Source organism: Haemorhous mexicanus, chromosome 6 (genome assembly GCF_027477595.1).
Source record: "Haemorhous mexicanus isolate bHaeMex1 chromosome 6, bHaeMex1.pri, whole genome shotgun sequence".
In the NCBI taxonomy this organism is placed as follows: domain Eukaryota; kingdom Metazoa; phylum Chordata; class Aves; order Passeriformes; family Fringillidae; genus Haemorhous; species Haemorhous mexicanus.
Window position 1 is genome coordinate 2215986 of NC_082346.1, and position 17720 is coordinate 2233705.

At 38.2% G+C, this 17720-nt stretch overlaps 1 protein-coding gene across 1 annotated transcript in view; it reads right to left on the reverse strand.

The window, feature by feature from the left end:
- Positions 1 to 17720, reverse strand: part of GAS2 (growth arrest specific 2) — a 90697-nt gene that overhangs the window by 63324 nt on the left and 9653 nt on the right. The window contains exons 2-3 of the mRNA XM_059848291.1: positions 16270 to 16429; positions 8093 to 8217 (exon numbers count right to left, since the gene is read on the reverse strand). Coding sequence (XP_059704274.1) covers positions 8093 to 8217; positions 16270 to 16411 — 267 coding nt within the window. The 5' untranslated portion in view covers positions 16412 to 16429. The remainder of the gene's footprint in view (positions 1 to 8092; positions 8218 to 16269; positions 16430 to 17720) is intronic.

Genomic DNA, 17720 nt, shown 5'->3' on the forward strand with positions numbered 1-17720 from the left:
GTGGATTTTCATGGGACATATTTAAAAGCATCTTATGTATTAGCAAATTTTGTTTTATCAAACATCACATTCCTAAAGGGGACATGATTCTCTCAAAATAAAGCACAAAACTCACTAAATTTTGGCAAAAGCAACTAATTTTAGTAATAGCAATTTCAAAATCACTTTATCCCTTAATTATTCCAGAAGAACCCAAGCTAAGGAAAATGCTTCCAAAAAAATTCTTACTAAATGGTTGAAGTTCATCAAAACACATTACAGGTTCTAAAATTTCTTATGGAAGAAGGTTTCCACATTTTCACTGACAGTGTGGTCAAATAACAAATATTACTTTGATCTATGGAATTGTAGTGAATAGCCTTTCACTGTCAGTCTAAATAAGAAATGTAAGAAGCTATTCAGATTCCTTGATAATGGTGGATATTACCATTATGCCTCCTCTTCCACCTGGTTTTCTCCCAATGATCAATCTCACATTTTGTGACACTCTGAGTGCAAAACAAGATGAGGGTTTTCCAGCCCCTTTTCTGCAAGATTAGTTCCAAATGGTGCACTTGTGCACTCCCATGAGGCAAGTGTCCAGAAAGTCTCTGAAATATCTAGACAGCCTAAAGAAATACAGAATTTTTTGAGATGCTTTTTCTGTTTGCTTTCTGAATTTTCAGATGCTTAACAAAGATGGAATTTTCATGCAGATGCTAAGACCCTTCAGGAAGAATTTAGCATGAACCTCCCTGCAGGTAAATCTGATGCTCCAAAGCCCTGGATGATAATTTTTGAGAAAAAAAATGCATCTTTGTCTTTATGATAAAGAATCTGAATTTCTGTAAGTTTTCCCATTAAAAACCACAAGGAAACTGCTAGAGCCCAGGGAATTCTAAGCAGGTGTGGAACTCAAAAACTTTCATGATTAGAAAAACATGGTGGAGCTTTTATCTATACAACAAAATTTCTAAATCAGCCTTAAATTAGCCTCAAGTTAAGAGCAAAGCTTTACTGCATCCTTGAAGCCTTTGGGGCTGATTTACTAAACACACACAAATTTGAATATTTATTTAAACAAACAAGCATAATTATGGCAGCTATAAATTGATGTCTGTGCCTCAAAGGGACTTTGTTTTCTTCTTCTGCATTGCACTAATTACTTATGTTCCCATTGCTTCAGAAATTTTGGCTTTTCTTGGTTCAGGAGTCACTATTGGTAATTGCATCAAATTCTGCAGCTCTTCCTTATTCATTATTCCCAGAGAACTGCTACCACTAACTTAGACCTAAGAACTGCACTGTAAACTGAAGACAGTTGGTCTAAATTATGTTGTTTTCTTAAGTTATAAGGTAATTTCCACACAAGTCTGTTACATTTCTCTTCCAGATTATTCCTAGTAGTCTAAATAAAAAGCCAAATATAAAGATCTGTTACAAAGATGTCTCTAGTTTGCTTTAAATAATTAATGAAATAAATAACAGGACAATAACAATGCATTTCATAGAAGAGGCAGAATCCAGCAAATCTAAAAATGGCTTTTCATAAATTTCTCTCAGAAAATATGCCATCCCTATCTTTGATACATGTATTGAAGTAATGGCAAAAACATTATGAAAACACCCAGGTTTAACATAAATGTTATGAAGTGTTTAAGTATTAGCATTCCATACAAAGTCAATGTTAATTAAAAATCTCTGGGAAAAAAACTTGGTGTTCTCCTGTTAAATTATATTACTGGAAATTAAAATTTGGTCCTCATGACCTGATTTGCAGTCCGAATCATTATATTTTCCAAAGCTGGACTACCAAGTAGTTAAATACTTAAATCTGGCCTGCTTTTTCCCTGACAATTAGCTTGTGACGCAAATTCTTGTTATTTCTGCAATGCTAAACAGGAGCAGAGAGAGATGGATGCAGGAGAATCACTGAAAAGAGCAAGGCCAGTTCACACCCACTGCTCTTCAGCCAAACCAGGGAACAAACCATGCCTTCCCAAGGACAAATATCAATGAGAAGAACAATCCAGATGTCTTGGTGCTGCCTCCAGGATTGCACAGCTCTGCTTCCAACACAGTGCATGGCTTGATGTGCATTTAAAACCTTTTTAAGTAGTTCCTCAATGGATTCACCTGGAACATGCCAAGCAGACAAACACACAATATCCCGGGATTGTTCAGAAATCTGCTTTCATAGTCTGATGGGCAACACCACTCTATTGTACCATGCAATCCTCCTGCAAGCATAAACTTGAGTTTATTATTAGCAGGAGTATTTGCTGAGGCACAGAAGGTTTGTGCATGTGATCGACTGAAGACAAATCCTTCAATATCTGCAAAAAACCTGGCAGCAACCCAGCTGAAGGAGCAAGCTATTGACATGTCTGAGAAACATACAGAGTCCTCTAACAAGCAGCTTTACAGTCTTGTGGAAATCATTCCTTCTAGATGGATCAGCACTTGTGAATCATTTTGCAAGATCATTCTTTCCCTCTCACGTCCACATCAGTCTGCCACTAGAAAGATTAATACACAAAAAACAATGCTGTTGTTTTTCAATCCTCCCAAGTAACTGAGAGTCATATCCATCATGCATGTGATTAGAAGTTGGCTCCATGAGCTTGTATTGCAAAATAAGTCCAGAAAAGCAAATTGCTGCTCCAGACCACAAAGGATCTGTTCACAGCCTAACAATGGATGCAGCCCTATTCATGAAATCCTCAACTGGAGAGTCAGATCTGTAACTTACAGAGGGGACCTGACATCACTGATGCAGATGAAGCTTTTTACACTGGGCAGACAGGTTCAAGGCACCAAGTTTACAGAACACCACACATTCATCCCACCTACAGGACACAGATAATCTTGAGAAACTGAAGCCTTCAGTGTAAATAAAACCACAATGTTGATTAGATCAGACTTTGGCCATCTGGGGTCTAAGAGCAAGATCCAGATTCCAGATCTAATTCTGAATAATTCTTTTAATTGTAACTCTTAAAATGCATAACATGACTCTCAAAGATAATTGACCTTCAACCTGCTGCATGAAGACATAGTTTTAAGTGGAGTATTTGTAAATATATCAGCAGCTCAGGATGGTGGGCACACTACTGTGCCCTGCCAACAAAAATGGTAACAACAATTCACACAGTTTGTTTATGCTTATTTTTTAAATCTTTTTTACTGGTCTTAGTGAACTAAGCCAAACAAATGAAATGTGGGCTCTGTGCATACTGCACATGTCTTGATGCTCTGGATTTATTTGTGCAGCTGTGAAATTCTCAAATTAACTATCTGTCAGGAAAAGTAAAATACTGACAGGAAACTGTGAAGAAGAAATGCAAGTCAGTGGGAGAAAATCAGAAAATGGCCTAGTGGAACATTAATTACTCTCATGGAAAAGCTGCTGCTATAACAATAAGTCTGTAGTTTCAAGACAGTACTCCATTAGCACATGCACAGGTAGTTTCAACAACTTACTACTACACAAATCTTGAGCATTTATTAAGATTGATGCCAATTATCTCCTTGTCATTTTATAAATGTACATGATTAGATTGATGACTCTAAAAATCTCCAGAAAGAGGAAAAAAATTACTTCTTAGGAAATACATTATATAGTCAAACTGACTTCCCTGTTTAAAAGATCCATTTTCATCTAAGACTCAAAAATTTTGTCTGTTTGTAGCAAAGGATCAGATACAACATCAATGCTTTCAGAATTATCAGGTTTTGAAGTATAGTTTAGCTGCTTAACAATGAAGAACATTGTCTCCTGGGATTGTATTTGTGGGGTGCCCCATGCAGGAAGGAATGATGAATCTGACTCATGTGGTCAGAAGGCTAATTTATTATTTTATGATACTATATTATATAAAAGAATGCTAAACTAAACTATACTAAAGAATACAGAAAGGACACTAACAGAAGGCTAAAAAGATAATAATGAAAACTTGTGACTCTCTCCAGAGTCCTGACACAGCTTGGCCCTGATTGGCCAAAGAGTGAAAACAACTCACAGCAGAATGCAATGAAAAAATCACCTGTGGGTAAACAATCTCCAGCCACATTCCAAAGCAGCAAACACAGGAGAAGCAAATGAGATAAGTATTGTTTTCCATTTTCTCTGAAGCTTCTCAGCTTCCCAGAAGAAAAATCCTGGGCGAAGGGATTTTTCCAGAAAATATGAATGCCACATTCTGGGATTTGCAAAAGAATCCTAGGACCTAACATCTTCTGAAATGAAGAATTTCTAAATGCTTCCTCTCTAGAAACTGAAATGCTTTTAATATTCTTATTACTGAACATGAAGCACTCAAACAGCAAAGCAGCCAGAGTCATTATGATATCTAAGGTGCTTATTATGGCATTAGGCTCACAACAGCAACCTGCAGAGACTGCCTGAACAGCACCAGAGGCTGCCAAACCCCTGTACTCTAAATTCCACATCACTCTCCTGAAAAACTAGTATCAAAGTGGACTTTGGCCCAGGTGGCATTTTTAGATGCAGGGATTCAGTCCTAAAAAGGCTTTCTACAGAAACAAAAAATCCAAATATAATTCAAAGTAATTTCTTAGAAGTTTGACTCTTGTGATAGTTTCCCTTTGTCCACTGGCACAGCCAGCAGGGTACTCATCCCCAAGAAACAATAACACACAGAACCTATGGGTGACCCTCATGCTTTCTCAAGTTCTAATACTTTTCAGCTATAGGGACTTCCTCCTCTGGGTGGGGTTTCTGTGTATTCAGCCTTCCAAAAGATCTCTCTTCCCATACCTTATTCAGTATTTACTTTTAAATTTATTCAATTTAAACATTCCTTGATGTGGTGTTTGTAAGGGTCCCCAGGATGAGGTCAGAGATGAGAATTTTGACTCCAGGTTCTCAGAAGGCTGATTTACTATTTTATGATATTATATTAATGAATGCTATACTAAAGAAAGAGAAGGAATACATCACAAGGCTAGAAAAGAAGGAATAATAAAAACTCATGATTGAGTCAGAGAGTCTGGCACAGCTGGCTGTGATTGATCATTAAAACAATTCATGTGGAATCAACCAAACATTCACCTGCTGGTAAACAATGTCCAAGCAACATTCCAGAGCAGCAAACACAGGAGCAGCAAACAGGTAATTATTGTTTTCATTCCTCTCTGAGGCTTCTCAGCTTCCCAGGAGAAAATCCTAGCGAAGGGATTTTTCAGAAGATATCATGGTGACTCCTTGACAAGAATTTTCCCATTTGTATGTAAACAAGGTCTCCCTTTTTCTTGTTTGGCTTCCATCAGCTTCATTCAATGCCCCATAGTTTTTGTACAGAAATTGACCATTTACCACACCATTCCTGATTTTGCCAGCTCTATCACATGCCCCTCTTTCCACACACAATCCTAATCTATCCAATCACTCACAAAAAGCAACACCATTATTTCCTTCATGCATAAAAAGTTATGCCTTCTTTGCCTGCCTCTGAGTCTTAAGGAAAGTAGACTACTTCTTCATCACAATCCATTTAATCTCCTTTTCAGCCTCTTAAAGCTCTATCCCCAAAGTCACATTACCAGTAGTTTCCTGTGTATTTTGAAAATGTCCCCAGTATCCACAAGTGTTTCCACATGACAAAAAAGGACATGTTGATATCAACATGACAATCTTCCTTCCAGATTTGGAAAACACAATATTTTGGGAACTTTTTTGACGTCTGTTTTCCCAATTTACTCCACACTCAAAATAGCTGATGCTGGCCTAGAGGATTCCTGAAATCTGAAGGAAGGTCAATGCTCATTAATAAGAAAGGGAATGACACAGTTTAGTTAACAAACCAACTGCAAAACTGACATTGACTTGAAACTTATTGCACAAGCTATTAAACCAGAAGCAATAGGATTTAACCTCTGCTATTTTGTAGGGTACTGCAATATGAATTTAGGGAATTATGGCAAAAAACCTGATGACTCAGTGCATGTAATATAAGCTTTTAATGCCTTCTTAAATCTGTTGCTATTGTTGCTAAACTGGCCAGACAGCCCCAAAGAGCTTCACAATGAATTCATTATCAGTATAACACATCAATCAGAACAGGATCTGTCATCTAAAACTAAACCCTAAATATTATATGAAGCTTTTCCATAGGAACAAGTTCACACAGAAGGTAAAGCTTTGCTTATGAAAGCAGACCAGATCTTCAAGCTTGTGGAAGGCCTTGGTTAAGATGACACACACTCCCTCCATTAAACATATCCTTATCATGACTTCCTCACTCCTGCAGCAGGCAAACTGATCCTTCTGGCTCATTTTATGTCATTATCATTATACAGCTGCTTCTATCTAAAAAAATTCCAAGTTACATATATGGTTAGAAAAGTTAGTTATCTATTTTGACTGAGGCTGAACTCCACAGAAATCAGTGGCTTCTCCCAGCTGCCAGTGAAGCCAGCAGGGCACCTTGGGGAAAGAACATGATTCTGTTATCCTGTGCAGATCAAGGGTCAAATGCCTTCAAAACTCCACATCTACTATTAATAAAATGCATAAAAATGATTCAGGGGAAGATTGTGGAATCCTTTCTGTGCTAAATTTCATACAGCATTATCTCCTCATAAATGCTCTTGGCACCACAAAGCCAGATTTCTCACCGTGAAGACTTGTCCTATTGCCCAAGAGTGCTATACAGGGAATTAAAATCTGAAAGGACAAATAGCTCCCTAATAGTATACAATGATGCAAATCTATTACTCTGCCATTTCTTTGAATTCTTACTAAGCATGAAATAACATACATTAAGAAAAAAGCAGTGAGGTAGATTTTTTTTCCTTTAAATGCATTGTCAGTTGTACTGGCCCGATAAATAAAGACCAATAAATCCAAATAATGACCACAAATAATGACCATATGGGACTGCAAATGTCTAATTGTCTTCTAATGTAACTTAGAACACAAAAAAACAGTACAAGTAATCTTTCCTTCTGCTTAGCTAGCTCCTAGGCTCAATCATAAAGACTGCCCTGTGTGTTTTCTCACTTGAAAACTACCACGACACTTGGGTGAAGACAAGCCAGACCACATTATGAAGAGGAACTCCAAAGCCACCCAATACTCCTATTAAAGAAGACCTGATTACAATTTGAACTAGGAAATATGGCAGACAATTTCTTCTACAACAACAATTATGAACTTGGAACCAAGAAAAACAACTTACACAGGTGCAACTGACACAAGGCTGTCAGTTCTCAGACCAGCTGACAAAATTTATGCCACGCCCTAATTCCTGCTACAGACAAGTTATGAAACATCAAGAGCAGAAGATGCATTATGTGATGTCTGTTCTTGGCCTCTTTTTTACCTGTTCTTTATTTGCCTGTTTTAGCTTTCAAGGAAGATGTACCTGAATGCAACCAAAAAATGTAAGAACAGTTACACATTGAATGTGTTAATGTGTCAATCATTTGATTCTACTTCTCCAATAAATAAACCTGCTGCACTCTTGAATGTTTCCCAGTAAGATTCTCCCATGAGAATAGTTTAAATTAAAGCAAGGTTATGTTCAAACAAGGTTGTGTTCAAATAACCTTCAAACAAGTCCTTAAACGGATCCTTCCAAAACTCCTAAGTATTTTCTAAGTTTCACATTTTCCATACAATTCCTTCAGCTCTTTACAGAAACCCCTCCCAGTACATGAACAGGATCTTTAAACTCAAGGCACCAAAACTAACAGTAGAGTTTTATTATTGGTCTCCCTAGAGCTGTTCTTAGAAAAGAAGACACCTCCCACAGCTCCTTAATATTCCCCTTGAAAATAAACACAAGGATCATATTTTTACTATTGCCTACCACATCCCACTGCTAGATCTGGTTTATTCTTACTGCCCACATATCACAAGTACTTTTTGAGTAACTGCTTTGCATAGATACTTCAATAAATACCAAATAAACATTATTTCCATCCATTTCATACTGCAATTTTTCTACACAGAGCAATTTCCTCCCCTCCCATTTGCAGAATCTCCACATATAAAACCTGTTAACTGTTCAAAATAAACCCTCAGTACCAAAATGGTGGGATACATCAGAGACTGATATTAAATGCTAGAGTGTTGACCAACACTTACTTTGCCAGGCTTGTTTGCATCAAAGCTGTTTTCCTTAAATTTCTCCTGCAGGGTCTCAGCTAGCCGGCAAAGCAAGGCACCATTATCCAATTTCTCCATAAAGGTTTCTGCTGTTATTTCTCTACCTGAACATCAAACAGAAAGTTAGCATGGCAGAAAGCATGCAATGGTATAGACTGCATTTATGTAAAAAGAGAAATAAAATTTAAAAAATTAAAAAACTTTAACTAAAAAACTTGCATTACTTTGAATATTTTAGGAATAACCTCAATACTACTTTACTGGCAGATATACAGCAAATAATGAAAAAAACCCCATGCTTTCTTTGGGAAGGCATGTGATATTTGAAAAATAGTTCCAGCATATCCAACCCTGCGTATTTCACTTTACTTATGTTTTAAAAAGAGAGAGTACAGCAGGAAAATGGTTTACATCAGTGTGCATGTGCAGTTATAGCATGAATTGCTAAGAGTTGATTTTGTAAGAGAAGTAGAAAATCATCTCAAAAAGGAAAGGGTGGTGTATTTTTAGTAGACTCTTAAAACTTGATCCTGCAAGAAGTAGAGAAGACAGTGACTGCAATGATCCTATGACTGTTCTTTTTCAGAAGTAAAGTTAGGTACATAACAAAATAATAGAGAGTAAAATTCCATGTTATACATCTACTTGCCACACAGATCAAAATTTTCAATAAAAAAACAAACCTAAAATCCCCTGCTTATAAACTACATCAATTCTCACATCAGGCTACATGACAGCACTTCAGCTGCCAGGAGCTGTCCTCTCTTCTGCAGACAAGCTCACACAGCAATGAAATCACATCCCCCTGGAAGAGGGGATCACCTGTGCCATGAGGAGATTGCATGCTGACCCCAGCTGGGAAGGGAATTATTTACCACCCCAGACTAAACTTCCAGGATCTTAACACAATCTTCAGTAAAAATATTCCCATTTCCTATTGAGGGTTTTTCATTTTCACATTTCTACCAAAAAATTTCCCTTTACTTTGAACACTGTGTTGACAGGCTGCTGTATTTTTCAGCCCTTTTAACTTATACTCCCATCCAGAGAACATCAAGGAATAATCCTTGTTCTTCCAATTACGACAGCATTTTTTTTCCCCTTCAGTATTTAAATATGCCATTTATGAAATAACACTACTAACTCATTCTTCATAGGCTGTTACACAGCATGCATTAGCAACAATAGTCTAGGGTGCCAAAAAAGAAAAAAGAAGAATATTTAAAAACTGAAGCGAGACTGGTTCTTCATCCCATCCATATCTACTCCTGCTTCCATGAGATGTCTGGAAACTGAAAATATTAATCTGTTTAGAACAGGTTCACTGCAAGTTTTGGGCAAACAAAACAGGAAAAGCTGTCCCATATCTTTTTCCTAAGAAGAGAGAAGAAAAAATAACATTCAAAAGTAACAAAAATGAAGTATATGCATTAGTACTGAACTTCTTGCTGATATATTGTAACCACTGATACTCCATGTCACAATACTGAAGACAGCAGCATTATAAAGCAGTAAGATTTTAAAAATGCTATAGGAAAGCTGATTTCTCTAGGCCCTTGTCTGAGAACTTTGAGATGCTGAAGTATCTTTTGGGCTAAACCCAAAATGTGAGTTCTTTCAGTTTGGTAGGTTAAGACAAAAATGATAAAGATTGTTGCAGCAAACCATCTTCAGATACAGCACACTTCTGGTTTTCATTGGAGCTAAACTTGTTTTTTTTCTGACACATTTTACTTCAGAAATATCTTTTTAACATGAAGAATTTCCCTGTTTTATTCCCACTTGATTCTATTTGCCATGCAGCCCACTTTATAGCTCCTGTATGCATAAATGACTTCTCCAGGCAAAAGAGCAGCAGCAGCACTGCAGACATGCAGAGTTAGCTTATGCCTAACTGATAATATTTTTGCCATATCTCCAGATCAAATGAAGCCAGGAATGAAACTATAATAGCCCAGACACAAAAAAAAACTGAACAGCTCAGCATCTCAAAAGACTTTGCCACCATTCTAGCCTACGTATTTTCCCATTTGCCCCATCAGCATTTTTATAAAATGCTCTAAAGCCACCAGAAAGTTAAATTTTAAAAATAACTATGCTTCAGAATCTGCTTGAGTATTACTCTTTATAATACACTCCTTCCCTTCTAAAAAATTCATTTTAAGTATCTTTAACTTATTTTAAGTGTCTTTAACAGACTAAAAATTTTTATTTTCTTTTGCAACACAAAATTTTTTCACAAACACAAACAACCCCCCCACACACATTCTACATATCTCTTCTGTCCTATGCTATACAGATGCATCATTTCATAATAACAGAATGTTATAAAACCCTTAAAACAAAATTAATGATCTCTTGTTTTTCACAAAGATATAAAAAAATTTGGTTATCTTCTGCTATTTAACAATCTATTTATATTATTTGAAGTGCTGACCTGCATTAGAGGTTTGGTCACTGCATATTGTGCACTAAACTGGATTATTTGAGTTCTATTTGCCTTTATGAAATCTGAAAGAATGAGTTTTGCATCGAACATCTGTCTCCAATGAAAAGTATATTAGGTGTCAGCTTTCAGTTCACTGTATTTTATGGCTTCATAAGGTGGCATTTCTTTGCTGAAACAGACACGCTGACATATTTAACAGTAGAAATGGATTGATTCAAGTAAGAGTAATGTTCATAACCTGAGGAAAAAAATCGCTCCGTGTATTTGTATGGAAAAAACATCAAACTCCATTAAAAATGTACAACTCCCCCTATAATTACCAGAAAGCAGTTGCAATGTTTTTACAGAATGGTAATAACATTAAGTATAATAAAAAAACAACACTGCAAGTATGAGAAGAAATTTCAGGAATATGAAGGCTTGCAGAAACCTCTCAAGGGCTGCCTACCCTCCCTCTCACCACAACCACCAGAAAAAGTCCCCTCAAAAAGTCAAACAGCTGCACCTGAACTCCTACCACTTGCAAACTGTGAGCAACTATCTGTAAGGTCACCCAGGGCTGGGGGACCTAATAAAACCAGACTGGAAGTTCATGAAGAAATAATGGAAGAGAGTTCTTGCCTTGGGTGTGTGCCTAAGAGGATGAAGATGAAGTTTTCCTTATGGGTCTCAAACACCCAGAGCCTTCAGAAGAAGAGATGGGCTTAAAGACCCAGGAACCCAAATCTGGTCAATTCCTCCATCACACTTGGTGTGATAACTACAGGGCAAGACTGACTCCAGCCTCACAACTTGCTGATGGACTATTTTAATTGTATATTTTGTGTAGTAACACAAAACCAGTCGTTTACAAATAGAAATATTTCACTCAAGGGAATCTCTGAAACATCTGCAATGCTGAGGACCTACTGAAACAATTGCTCCTGACCCTCTCAATTCACATGGCATATAAATGCAAGAAAACAAAATGTGATAAAATAAAGAAAACTAAGGTCAGTGACTATGCATATGCAAAACTGGTTCTTTTCTGACAAGACTGCTCTGTTCCCTACAATAGTTCACAGCAGGAGAAATAATTTTGAAAGCATTGAGACATTAGTACTTACTTGAAATGGGACATATAAAAAATTCCAAAGGCATGCTGATAATAAAGAAAATTATAAAGCAACTCAGCTAAGTAAGAAACTATATCAGTGCCAGAGAACCACTGGAGGTATCAGTACTGTGAATACCTTGATGCTCACACAATTAAAACCTGTATTTCCCACTGGATCGATCTGAACAAACTGATGTTGAAAATGTTCTGCTACAGAATGCTCTTAGGAAACAAGGTGAGCAAGAACACTAGGCTGACACAGATTTAATTCAGAATCAGAGAAAGACAGTTCCCTTGCAGAAGACTCACCATTCTCCAACTTCAAACTGTACACCTCCTTCAACCTTTTAAATACTTAGCCTTGTCTTCAACTTGATGCCTCTCCTAGCATCCTCACCTCTGTTCCTCTCCTCCAAGCCTCCTTCCTTTTGCACCCAAGAAACTTTTACATGCATCAAACAATGTTCAGTGTTTACATGTCAGATTTCTCAGCATCCTACATTCCCTGGGCCCTCACCTATGAGCTTCTGAAGCCCTGAACAGGACTGAAACCTTGGAACCCAACATATGCCTGAGGTGTAGTCAGTCCCACATGCTAATGAAGCTGGATGGAATAAAAAGACAATATAACCCTCTGCAGCTTGTAGATAAACTCTGGGAATGGGGAAAAAGATTAGAGGTCCACAAAACAAAACTCCAGGAGGAAACAAGGAAGCCATCTCTCTGTACCTGTCCTACAGGCTGGCGAGGAGCCCCACTCCTCATGTAGCCATTCTGCTTCTGCAGACACACAAAAGAAAACAAGACAATACTAGAGAGTAAAGCAGACAAGCAAATCTTTCAAATGGCCATTTTGCCTCTACTGGAAGAGTTCTGTGGCCCAAGTGTGCTAATTCTCATATGCACCTTGCTCAGGGTGGAAGAGAACTGAAATTATGAAATCTAGAGCCTGCTTCAGAGAGTCAGTGAGTTTAAGGATGACTAGCATTTCTTAATTCAAGCAGAAAGGTTGAAGAGGGGGATTTAGATGGGAACCATTGGAACCTTCAGTTATTACACATACAAACCAAAATCACATGAATGGTTTTCTTGCAGACTTGCTGCCCCGGGTTACCTTGCCATGATTTTCAGTGTACAGTGATACAGTGAACACCTTTTTATTGAGGTCACTGATGTAACATGACTTGTGTGTTTGGCTGCCTGCTGTTAAACTGCTTTTATAGTGTGGGGAGCTTCTCTCATCTCTCATCAGTCAGTAGTTGAGCTCTTCTGGTGGCTGTGTAATTGTTGAAGCACTGCAGTGTCCAGATGCAGCCTATGCAGAATTTAATTTCTGCAGCATTGTGACTCTGAATCCTCTTCAATGTCCACAAGAACATTCTACTAAATTAAATAAGGAATCTACAAAATTTGGAGTTTGTCAGAGGTGAAAGCATTCCCAAATGCTTCATCAGCTCTATACCTAATAGAAACAAGGCTCAGAGATCATTCTGACTTGCAAGTCAGCTAGATTAACACATCTTGTTGGCTTTGTCACTGCCACTTGACTGAGACACCAAAGCTCAACAGAGAGAAGCAAGGACAGGAGACACAACATCTATGGCTGCCATCTCCCTTTCCAGCAGACAAACCACATGTCCCACTTTGAAAATGCTCTAATGCACAATATCATATGAGTTAATCCTATCTGACACATGGATTTCATCTGCAATGTCCTTTTTCCATCCCCCAGAGTACAGACAGCTAAAATCCATTCAGCAATGGAGCTATAAAGATGAACTGTCCTCTCAGAAGCTCTGAGTTCTTCTGACATGGTTCCAAAAAATAATTAGCAAAGTGCACACAAAAGTACTGGTGATTACTAAACAAAAACCCCCACAACAATGTCCATGGGAAATTAAATATGCAAAGTCTCAGGATTAAAAAATTCTTCCAATGTTATTTTCCAGCTGTACCATGTGTCTCACTTTTCTAATTTATCAATTGGGTTAGGTCAAATTCTAGCTATTCCTACTTTCTATCTGATATCAGAACAGTCCATTCACACTATAAAGTGCAATATCCCAATAATGGTTTTTTGTGGGTTTTGAACCCACATCAGGCTATGCTGCTGCAAAACCATCACCATTCCAAATTCCAGTAACACTGCATAGAACATAACTGTGTCTCCACAAAAATCTCCTAAAAACCATCACTTGATCAAACTACCTCAAAGAGTTTCAGCCCTGTATTTGCCTAACATACTATTTTTTTAATGTATATTTCTTTGAAAAGATTATGTGTCCTTGTTAAGTCCTAGTGCAGATGAATGACAAAAATATAAGTGAAACAAAATGGTAAAAGTTAAATGAAATACATAATAATTTCCCTTATAAATTGAGTAATCTTACTGCATGAAAACTGCAATAAGGCCACTTACAATGAAGCCACACAAGACATAGACAGAGCAAGCTAGGATGTGGATACACACAATATTATCTGCTCCGTGTTACTTGCACATCCATGCATGTAAAGATCTACTGCCCATTAATTCAAAAGACATTATTTCTTCCATGTAGACAGGAGAAAACCCAAAACAAACAAAAAAAAGCCTTCCATATTCTTCTGTCCTTTTGGATGCTGAAAAATGCATGCTGTGTATTAATTTCTATTTTACTGTACAGCAGCATCCTCACACATACCTCCTCTATTTAAAGTTTATCCAAATTATGCAGTAATTAAACAAAATTTGAATTCTGAGTTAATATACTCTTATGAATAATAATTATTTTAATTCACACTTCATTTATTTTGAATGCCAACTTTAATTGAATTGAATTATTAATTTGAATAACAATGTCCACATAGGAATTCAAAGCACTCTAACAAAACACTATAATTTCAATTCATCAGCACAAACTCTGAGAAAAGGAGAGCTTGGTGCAAGAAGGTGTGGGGGAATGCATTAAGCAAATGAACTGTATATGCTGCTTAATTACAAAAAAGAAGGTTGTACCCATTTAGTTCTGCAGTGCAGAACTTGGTGTCCATATGAAAAATCAGATATTTAATTACAGTTGGCATTTCGGAACCTCCTGCTGGTTGCTCCTTTCTTGCTCAAAGAGTGACCTCATTCCTGAACTTATCACTGGGAGAACTCTGTTACAAACTGCAAGCAATCTTCTATTTGTTTTCGAGTGGATCACTTAAAACTTCATTGTTCAAAACATTTAAACAATATATTGAATCCTAAATGGAATGTGCTGCTTCCAATTCAAAAAACCAGTCACTTGGATAACTGTCTTGTGATAACTGGAATGAAAAGTTCTGAATTTTATTCTGGTTTTGCATAGCCAATTTTATATTCAAAACACACTAATTTAAATGGAAGTACCATACAAATAAGTCATTTAAAACACCTGCCACTTTTGCAGCTGTGGGTTCATTACTCAACTCAAAAATAGGTATTGTCTACCTGCAAAATATTGTGTTCTATTGACATTGTGCTTATTGATCAGATCTCTCATGACATAAGTGATATTTCCTTTTCTTTCTCTTAAAAAAGAAGAAATAGAGCAATATAGAATGTGCTGATGAAAGACACTAGATATACCCTGTTACTGTGTGATATCACTCAGATGGTTCAACTACAGCATTTGCCATGGCAAGACACTGCCCATGTCTCACCAGAACAGATTTTCAGAAATTTTTTTAAAAATATTAAATAAATCCTCCAAAACCATGCACACCAAGTTTTCTTCCAAAATCCCATCAACTAAAGTTTCATGTAAACAGAGCTTCTGAAATATTTTTCTTCCCTTAATTTAATGAGAGGAGTTACAGGCAGGTCTCCCTTAGGATGAGGTATTCTCTAAGTCATCTATTTCTTTGGTAGTATCCTCTGTATTAACAGAGATCATATGAAAGACATTTTTCCCTGAGTGTTTTCAGCAAACAACATACTATTTCCCAGCTCATAATTTCCAAATTCCACCTTCTTGAGTAATTTGCACATCTCAAAGTATTGTCCCTGGCAGGAAGGAAAGGAACAATCTCATTTGCTCTTTTTCATATGTACCTGACTTTTTTTTTTTTTCTCCTCAATTTTGGTTTGCATCCTCTTCTGACAACAGCAAGCTTTGTCTTCACACACCAAGATGCACAGCAGTAAATCTCCAAGCCCCTCTCTGCACAGGCTACCACAAGTCTCAGCATGCACTGCCTTGGGCAGCAATAATAATTACTAGACCACTTGGTCAGAGAAGAGCTATTAAAAGGTTCCTTCTGCCCAAGTCACTACCCCATACTCTTCAGCAGGCCCATCAGTAAAAATTGAAGGCATAGCTGAAGGCAGCAATTAGTATCATTCAGCTTAGTGGTACAGGTACAGAAAATACATACAAAAAGAAAAGTATTACAAGGAAATATGAAAGAAAACTAAACACAGAATGTATAACGTTCAGTTATGCTACTGACAGAAACACAGTGGAGACAAATTACTCATCAGCTTTTCTGACCTTGCTAATATTTGTGTTATAATACATAACCACAACTTTATTTTTGAAACACAAAGAAATCTGAATTCCCAGCTAACAGCGCCCAGCATGTGCATTCCATCCTTTTGTAGCTTACCCAGTAGGTTTGTGAGCCAGAGGGCCAAATCCTCCTTCATTGGCAGCAGGTTGGCCTCGTGTCTGCTGGCGAGCCACTGACTGTACTGGTGCATGTCGGAGAGGCCGGGCCCACGCGCCTTCGGGCTCAGGGCAGTGCACATGGCTCAGCCTGTCGTCCCCTGCTCACAAAACCAGACCAAAAGAAATAAAAAAAGAGTTCTTCGTTACACCAATTAAAGTCTCACGCGCTCCATTTTCAGAATTGCAGAAGATAATCCCAACCAGGACACAGTCCCTGTCTCTGGAAGGGTTCGAGGCCAGGCTGGACAGGCCTTTGAGCCGCCTGGGCCGGTGGAAGGCGTCCCTGCCATGGTAGGGAAGGGAAGGGGCTGGAATGAGGTGACTTTAAGGTCCCTTCCAAGCTGAACCATTCCGTGATTCAATCATGTCAACAGTAATCGTGTGCCTAAGAAATCAGATATCAAACAGAGGTGTGTCTCTGTCCCCCTGGGAGCCTCTCAGGAGGCCAGGCCCGAGTCGGCAGACACCGGGGGGACAACCCCGACATGGCCGGCTGTGGGGAGACACTTTCTTGTGCCCCGAGGGTGCTGAGGGCAGCAGGGCCAGTCACCTTTGCAGCAGAGGAGACACCAGAGACATGGGTGGAAGAAAGGGCCAACTCTTAGCAGGGGTTCATCCAAGGTTTTCTTCAGGAGCCTGGGGAGCTCCTGCACCTCAGAGGCCCTCCCGCCGAGAGCCCCGGGAGATGTGCCAAGGTTACATTTAAAGGGAGGAGGAAACCAAAAGTAGATAACATTTTACCAACCAATAAATGACCCAAAGGGGTGGGCACTAAGGGACAGACACTTAGGACAGTGTATAAAACAAGTCTCATGGGGCTGACCCCTGGCCTCTGGCTAATCGCTCAAGGTCTTGGACCGAAGCTTCTAGATGGAGGGGATGGGATGCTGAGTGATTGACAGAGAGCCAGGGTGAGGATTTGGGGATGATCTCATCAAGGGAGAGGGATTACATAGGTAAAGGGAAGGGGGTACAGCCTGGGATAAACTACTTGGGAAAAATACAGGCATGGAAAAACCAAACTACTTCAAAGTAATACACAGTATGAAAACACACTACAACAGAGGTGGATCAAACACTTGGTTGCACACACCAGTGACCAAAACTTTGTTTTGTTAATGGATTTTTTTGTAAGTGATTAAATCATACAGATAAATGTTAACTTCATTTGTACTCACCAAGCTACATGTTGCCAACAGAACATAATGTTCTGCAAGGAATTATTAAAATCAAATGAAAATAAATATTTTGCACGAAGCTAACTACTCACTATGGTGCCTGACCCAACACCCAAAACCAATTCAGATTAGAGAGCTTCAGAGATTTTTGGATCATACCCAGGAAAAACATGGCAACAACCAAATTGTGCTCCTATAGCAAACTTATTAA